Source organism: Triticum aestivum, chromosome 2D, assembly GCF_018294505.1.
Source record: "Triticum aestivum cultivar Chinese Spring chromosome 2D, IWGSC CS RefSeq v2.1, whole genome shotgun sequence".
NCBI classification, from domain to species: domain Eukaryota; kingdom Viridiplantae; phylum Streptophyta; class Magnoliopsida; order Poales; family Poaceae; genus Triticum; species Triticum aestivum.
In genome coordinates this window covers 578,102,996-578,110,283 of record NC_057799.1, presented here as the reverse complement: position 1 = coordinate 578,110,283, position 7,288 = coordinate 578,102,996, and the positions used below count along the sequence as shown (strand labels likewise).

Genomic DNA, 7,288 nt, shown 5'->3' with positions numbered 1-7,288 from the left:
GAACAGCAATCGCCGCTGATGAAGAGAAGTGTAGATTGGAAGGATCCAACCTGTAGACACAGGAACACAGATGAACGAAGACTGGATCCATGTGGATCCATCGAAAGCAAACGACGACCGAATCCCATGAGATCCGCCGGAGACAAACCTCCACATGCCCTCCGGTGATGCTAGAAGCACCGCCACCGCCAGGACGGGGACTAGGTGGGGAGAACCTTATTTCATCTTCAGAGAGACGCCACCATCTCATCTATCTGGGTAGGACACAAACCCTAACAAAACTTAAAAAAAAACATTCAAAAACGGAACACTCCCGCCGGCAAAGCCCGAGATCCGCTGCGTCTCCATGGCCCTAAGGCTAGAGAAGATGAGGCAGACTGGCGGCAGCGCCGGCGGGGGGCATTGGAAACCCTAGCGGTAGGTGCCTTCCGCTCGTGCGAACGTGTCGTCCTATATATTGATGTGATTATACTTATATACCAAGAAAGGGAAAACAATAACATGATTCTAGCTGAAGTTGAAATGTAGATAAGCCAACACACTGATTGAAATCTGAAAATCGTATAATCATCTACTTACACATCATACTGGTGACATGATCATTTAATTTCTAGACAAACGAGACTTTCCACTCAAGACACAGGACACCTTGTCTAAAATATCCTTCGTGAGCAAAGGGCAGCTTGCCATCAAATGCTTGAATCCATCCGTTGCCACGATATTTCCTAGCCTGTTTTGTGAGGTCATGAACTCAATGCAGGCTTTTTTGAGATCGCCGCAATGGTGCTGCTCTGCGAGAACCAGCGTGGTCGCAACTGTTTCCACCTCGATGCTATCGCACAGCCTGTCTTCGCACATAATTCTTAGCCTCTCCAATCCGTATCGATCCGCCGCAACTAGCAAGTGCTGCATTTTTTCAGTTTCATCTTTGTTGTCCCCATCATCTTTGACGGAATCCGTGTATATGAAGTGAAGAAGCGCCTCGAAGATTGGTGGCTCGACGTCGTAGATCTTGATGCTCTCTACCACGCTCTCCTTCATAGACCCAAAGAGCTCCGCCTTGAAGACTGGAGACCGTGCAGCTAACAAGTATCTGTGGGCGCTGAACAACTGGCCAGATACACTGAATGTCACATCTGCTCCTTGTCCTTCCTTCCACATCTGATGGAGATGATCTTGCAGGTTTGGCTGCGGAACCACAAGAAGGTTCCTCTTGACCTCGGTCCGTGGTTCTCTTATCACGGTAAGAACACACCGTATAATGAAGTAGCCATTGTTTGCCTTGGACGACGATGATTTCAGCAGCCTCGATTTCTCGACGAATTTAGAGTAACCAAAATCATAACTTGGCGGAGAGAAGGTGTGGTTCACCAAACCGTATCTTGTTACTAGCACTTTGCCCTCTTTTTCCAGCGTGTTCAAGGTGAACTTAGCCCTCACACCTTCCTGTTGGGTGACACAATACAAAAAGGCTGAAGTGTTACGGGCACAGTCGACCGATTCACCATCTGGGTAGAACCTGATAGTCCAGTCGTAGCCACCGACGCTGAAGACGCAGGAGCTGATGTACTTGCCGACGCCCAAGCCGTCGAGCAGCGGGTAACTGGCCACCTTGAAATCGTGGGCGGCGGTGAAGCTCTCCATGGAGGATCTGGACGACGTCGCCGGTAGGCCATGGTTATTAACGACGGCCGGGGAGTTGTTGGCCGTGGCCATGGCAAAGATGAGAGAAGCGACGATGGTTGATGGGGGTACCTGCGTCTGTCCCAGCTGATCTTTTTATCGACGATGGACCTTACCTTGTTTCCTTAATAACGACTTCTATCTCTCTCCGTCTCCGGTTATAAAAACCATAAGGTTGGAACAAATCAAATCCGAGTAGTACATATAGTCATCCAATCCAAGTTGATTTAGGCAATTCGATCGACTGTAGACGGAACGGAGTAAATCATCCTGCTGCTATAAGATGCTGCCCGGTGCGCGCATCGGCTCCGGCGTGCTGTCCCTGCCCTGGTCAGTGGCGCAGCTCGGCTTGGTCGCCGGGCCTGCCACACTCGTCGTCTTCGCCGGCGTCATGTACTACACCTCCGTGCTCCTCACCGACAGCTACCACAGCGATGGCGCCGTAGCCGGGAAGAGGAACTACACCTACATCAAGGCCGTCGAGTCCTACACCATCACGGCGAAGAGGATCTCCAAGTGGCGAAGTGTGGTTCTGCGGCCTCTGCCAGTACGCCAATCTTGTCGGAACCGTAATCGGGTACACCATCACGGCGTCGACCAGCGCCGCTGCTCTTTACAAGGCCAACTGCTTCCACAACAGCGGCCACTCCGTCGACTGCGGCGTGTACACCACCATGTACATGGTCCTCTTCGCGATCTCCAAGGTCGTCTTCTCCCAGCTCCCCAACCTCCATGAGATGGCGTGGCTGTCCATCCTGGCCGCGGTCATGTCCATCTCCTACTCTACGATCGGCGTTGGCCTCTCCTTGGCACAGACCATATCAGGTCCTATCAGCAAGACGACCATGGGTGGCACTGTCATTGGGGTAGACGTTGCAAGTTCGGCCCAGAAGATATGGCTGACACTGCAAGCGCTCGGCAACATCGCATTCGCCTACTCGTACTCCATGGTCCTTATAGAAATCCAGGACACGGTGTAGGCGTCTCCGGCCGAGAACAAGACGATGAGGAAGGCGAACCTCATGGGGGTCTCCACCACCACAGCCTTCTACTTGCTCTGCAGCTGCCTTGGCTACGCCACCTTTGGCAACATGCTCACCAGGTTCGGCTTCTCTGAGCCCTTCTGGCTCATCGACTTCGCCAACATCTGCATCGTCGTGCACCTCGCCGGCATCTACCAGGTTTACTGCAAGCAGATCTACGCCACCGTGGAGAGCTGGGCCGTGGCACGGTGTCCGGGCTTGGACTTCATCGTCCGCCAGAACCATCCCTTTGGCGCCCACAAGTTCGGCGTCAGCAAGTTCAGGCTGGTATGGAGGACAGTGTTCGTCGTCGTGAGCACGGTCCTCGCCATCTTGCTGCCCTTCTTCAACGACATCCTTGGCCTCCTCGGCGCGCTCGGGTTCTGGCCGCTCACCGTGTACTTCCCTGTGGAGATGCACATCCGGCAACGCAAAGTGAAAAGGTCCTCCTGGAAGTGGGTGGCGCTACAAGGCCTGAGCTTCATGTGTTTCGCGGTAACGGTGGGCGTGACTCTGGCGTCGGTGCAGGGGATCACCCAATCGCTCAAAAGCTATGTGCTGTTCAAGACCAAGTTGTGAACTAGATAGCTTGGTTAAGTGAATATATTCATTCACCTCTGTTTGTGCAAGCCTTTTATCTGGAAAAGCTTCTTGTTTTGTGCATTTGTGCGTTTGGTTGAAGCATTTACATAAACCCAAAAAAATGATACTCTATTTACTTTTTTTGGAATCACGAAGGAGGATTGCATGTCTAATATTAAGAGATAGATAGAGAGGGACAAAAAGGTTCACAAACTAGAACCAAGTGACGACATGACCAAGGAGCACTACCAGATACCGTACCTCAAACCGACCTACCACACACCTAGCTAGGCAATATAAACAAGCTTTGTTGTTGTCAAATACTAGTAGTACCAGAGAGGAATGCCATGAATGTGCCAAGATTTCTAGAGAAAAAGAGACCTGAGACAAGTTTTCTTGCCGTCAAATACTAGGAGTTATTATGCCATGAAGTAGTAACCAACCTGATATGGTAAAAAAACTAAAAGTAACATCAAGATGCAAACATAAATCGTCACAGTATCATGGTAACACGTATAAGCTGAAGCATTGGTAACTGAACATGGATTGAAATTTAGCAATCTGCGTAATTAGTTGCACATATGATACCTTGACCTTTTAACGGAACTAGCCACTGCGGGACATCATGTCCAATAACTCCTTCATGACCAAAGGACAGCTTGCTACCAAATGCTTGAAACCATCGGTTGCCATGACAGCTTGCAGAACATTCCGTGGAGCCATAAACTCGACGCAAGCTTCTTTGAGATCCTTGCAGTGGTGTTGCTCTGCTAAAACCAATGTCGTGGCAACAGTCTCCACGTCAATGCACTCGGACAATTTACTTTCACACATTGCATTTAACCTATCCAATCCATATCGATCCGAGGCAACTAGCAGATGCTGCAGTTTTGCAATTCCACCTTCTCTGTGGTGCTCATCGACTATCAGGGAATCAGTGTATATGAAGTGAAGAAGAGCTTCAAAGATTTCAGGGTGGATGTCATCAATTTTGACGCAGTGTGTTTCCTTCTCCTTCATCGAACACAAGAGCTCCGCCTTGAAAACCAGAGACCGTGCAGCCAATAAGCATCTGTGAGCTTTGAACAATTGGCCACCCACACTGAATGTCACATCTGCTCCCTGGCCATCCTTCCACATTTGGGAGAGCTGATCTTGCAGATTCGGCTGCGGAACGACAACAGTGTTCCTCTTAACCTTGGTGCGAGGTTCTTTTATCACGGTGAGAACACAGCGTATAATCAAGGAGCCATTGCTGGCTTGCGACGATGATTTCAGTTTCACTTTGGCAACGAATCTGAAGTAGCCCCAATATGACTTTGCTGAGGAAAAGACATGATCAATCTCATCACATTTAGTTAATTGTGCCTCGCCGTCTTTCTCTAGCATGTTTAAGGTGAACTTAGTCCTGACATTATGCGTGTCATTCTGTTGGATGACACGGTCCAGAAAGACTGATGCATAGCCAGCGTAGTCTGCCATCCTCCCGTCCGGGAAGAAATTGATAAACCATTCGAAGCCACCCACGCTGAAGTTGCTTGAGCGAACGTGCTTGCCGACGCCGATGCCATCCAGCAACCGGTAATTGGCCACCTCAAAATCATGCACCGCAGTGACACCCTCCGTCAAGCATGTGGACGATGTCTTGGGCAGCTGGCCATGGCTAACTTCAGAGGTGGATTTGTTGGCCATGGTGAACAAAAATGCAACGGGTGTTGCAGGCTTGCGAAGCAGACAGAACTTCCTCTAACAAAAATTCAGTTTGCAAGCTAGCAAATATGAGCCTTAAACTGAGAGATCAACAGGTTTCAACCGGCGAAATCGGACCTTGAACGAAACACAGCCCAGATTTGAATCTGATAACAATGAGATCTCAACAACAAACACGCCACCATTTGGTTGACGCATAGCAGCTTACCATCTACAAAAGTTGAGGAAAACTCAAATCGGGGAAAATATTTAAGATCTGAACCAAGCCTACCCAACTTGATGGTTCACGATGAACGGGCAGCGGCGCACCGTGGTAGAGAAGGCGACGGAGCTGCGGGAGGGCGGCGCGCCGAGGAAAAAGACTCGACGGGCAATGCACGGCAACGTCGCCAGGCGAGGACGCAATCCCGCACGCTGTGCAGGTCCAACCGGCGGCGAGCCCGCAGGTGCTGGAGGCGGAGAGGAAGAAACCCCAGCCGCCGGCGCCCCTTGGAAGCGTTGGGGACTACCTTGTCGACTAGATCGCGCAGCAGACGGGCTGAGAGAGTCTACTTCGTGGCTGGGCAAGACAAAGAAAAAGTTTTCAGTGAAATCAGCCCATGAGAAATTAGGCTCGCTCCGGAGCCGAATGGGGGCCTTGTTCTCTAGAAAACTATTATTTAGAAAAAAAATAAACACAGTACAGAAGCAAACATTCATGCATATACACTCACCCCTGTTGACGAAGTCACAACAAACGCCTTCATAGTCAACGGAAACGTTTTCTCCCACTGAACGCAAATCGCTGGAAGACCTGAAATAAAATAATAATATGACCATCAATGTCTAAGGCTAGGACTTGAACCGTCCTGGGCTGGGAATACTACCGTCCTCTTAACCATCCAACCACAAGCTGGTTCAAGATTCTTTCGAAATTGACTACACAATTAATACAACAAATTTCTCTGGAAAAAAAAACATAAAAAGTGATTATACTTCAAAAAATACTCTAAAAAAACTCAAAAAATAGAGCCTTAGAATATTTGAGTTTTTTGGTCGGAGACATAATATCGGTGTGAATTTTGACAGACCCCTGGGTAGGGTGTTGTGAGTAGCCGGAAAGCAAAGAGAGGAAACCGGAGAGAAGTTTACCTTGATTTAGGCCCTCGCTCTAGAGGTAAAACCCTACTCAGACTCTTAGTGTATTGACTAAATGGGGTGTACGAGGTACGAAAATGATACCAGGAATCATAGGTATACGAAAGGGTGATGACTAAGGTGCTTATCGACTAGAACGGACTCGGCTTAAATGACACCACGGGCCTATGGTTATAGAATCCTAGTCAGGATCTCCCGGTTGGTCAGGCCTCCTCATCTTGCACGACAAGGATGACAGTTCCTTCCACTGGAGGGCTACTAGGGCGGACTGACAAGATGAGGCCGTGAGGCGGCCTGGGGGTCTTGGGTCGGCCTTCTGGGCTGACTTCCGACATTTTGAGTCACTCCTGAGTCATAGCACTGCCAGTAACTCCTGAACAAGCCCACAGACTTGGCACCTTCCGGCCTAGGGTTGACCTGATCACATTGTCTTCCCTACCTTGACGAGGCCTTGACTGGTTCACAAAGTTCCCCAAAAGATGGGTTACACGTCGACTTGCTGTTGAGGCAATGTGTGACGCGTTCCGCCAGTCTCTGAATATGGTAGAAGATCCAAGGGTCGGCATTACCGAGTGCACAGCAGCCGACCTCTGGTCTTGTTTTGTTGAACTAAATATCTGATATCTGTGGAATCTTTTCCTACGAAGCCAGCCTCCACGAGTCAATTTCCCGTGGTGTAATTTCGATAATGAAGGCGCGTGCCGGCGGCAGCATCTGGCCTGGTGAAAATGGAAAAAATCTTTCCCTTTCCAGAAACCTTAACAAAAAATGAAATAGATTAATAAAAACACAAAATGGCCCATTTGCATAACGCTCAGAGCTGGGGCATCATGCTAGAAATCATGGCACCCATGCTAAATAAGCATGAAGCCCTGTCCCGGGGTGTCATGCTAGATCGAGGGCGCCATGCTATTTAGCATGGCGCCCCAGCCCCGGGCTTCATGCAAGTGGGCCATTCATGTTTTTTTTATCTGGTTCATTTCTTTAATCCAGCAAGTTCAAGGTGAACTTAGCCCTCGCACCTTCCTGTTGGCTGACAAATACAAAAAGGCTAAATTCTTAGCGGCACAATCGACCGATTCACCACTTGGGTAGAACTGAATAGTCCCACTAGTAGAAAACAGGGCTTTGGTCCAGGCCGGGTAAGCCCATTA

The 7,288-nt window shown here is 49.5% G+C and overlaps 2 protein-coding genes and 1 pseudogene across 2 annotated transcripts; 1 reads left to right on the top strand and 2 right to left on the bottom strand.

The window, feature by feature from the left end:
* Positions 1-215: 215 nt before the first annotated feature.
* Positions 216-1,793, bottom strand: LOC123050095 (BTB/POZ and MATH domain-containing protein 2-like). Its single transcript, XM_044472936.1, has one exon. The coding sequence runs from the start codon at positions 1,714-1,716 to the stop codon at positions 604-606; it is 1,113 nt and encodes a 370-aa protein (XP_044328871.1). The 5' UTR covers positions 1,717-1,793; the 3' UTR covers positions 216-603.
* Positions 1,794-1,966: 173 nt separating this feature from the next.
* Positions 1,967-3,395, top strand: LOC123050094 (amino acid permease 1-like; annotated as a pseudogene).
* A 420-nt stretch (positions 3,396-3,815) lies between these two features.
* Positions 3,816-5,553, bottom strand: LOC123050093 (BTB/POZ and MATH domain-containing protein 2). Its single transcript, XM_044472935.1, has 2 exons — positions 5,307-5,553; positions 3,816-5,208 (listed from the first exon to the last, which is right to left on the bottom strand). Exon 2 carries the CDS (start codon positions 4,977-4,979, stop codon positions 3,894-3,896), a length of 1,086 nt encoding a protein of 361 aa, XP_044328870.1. The 5' UTR covers positions 4,980-5,208; positions 5,307-5,553; the 3' UTR covers positions 3,816-3,893.
* Between the last annotated feature and the right edge of the window lie 1,735 nt (positions 5,554-7,288).

What these genes read in the sequence shown, in the direction of transcription:
- LOC123050093 (XM_044472935.1), bottom strand. Translation starts at nt 4,979, where the DNA reads ATGGCCAACAAATCCACCTCTGAAGTTAGCCATGGCCAGCTGCCCAAG.
- LOC123050095 (XM_044472936.1), bottom strand. Translation starts at nt 1,716, where the DNA reads ATGGCCACGGCCAACAACTCCCCGGCCGTCGTTAATAACCATGGCCTA.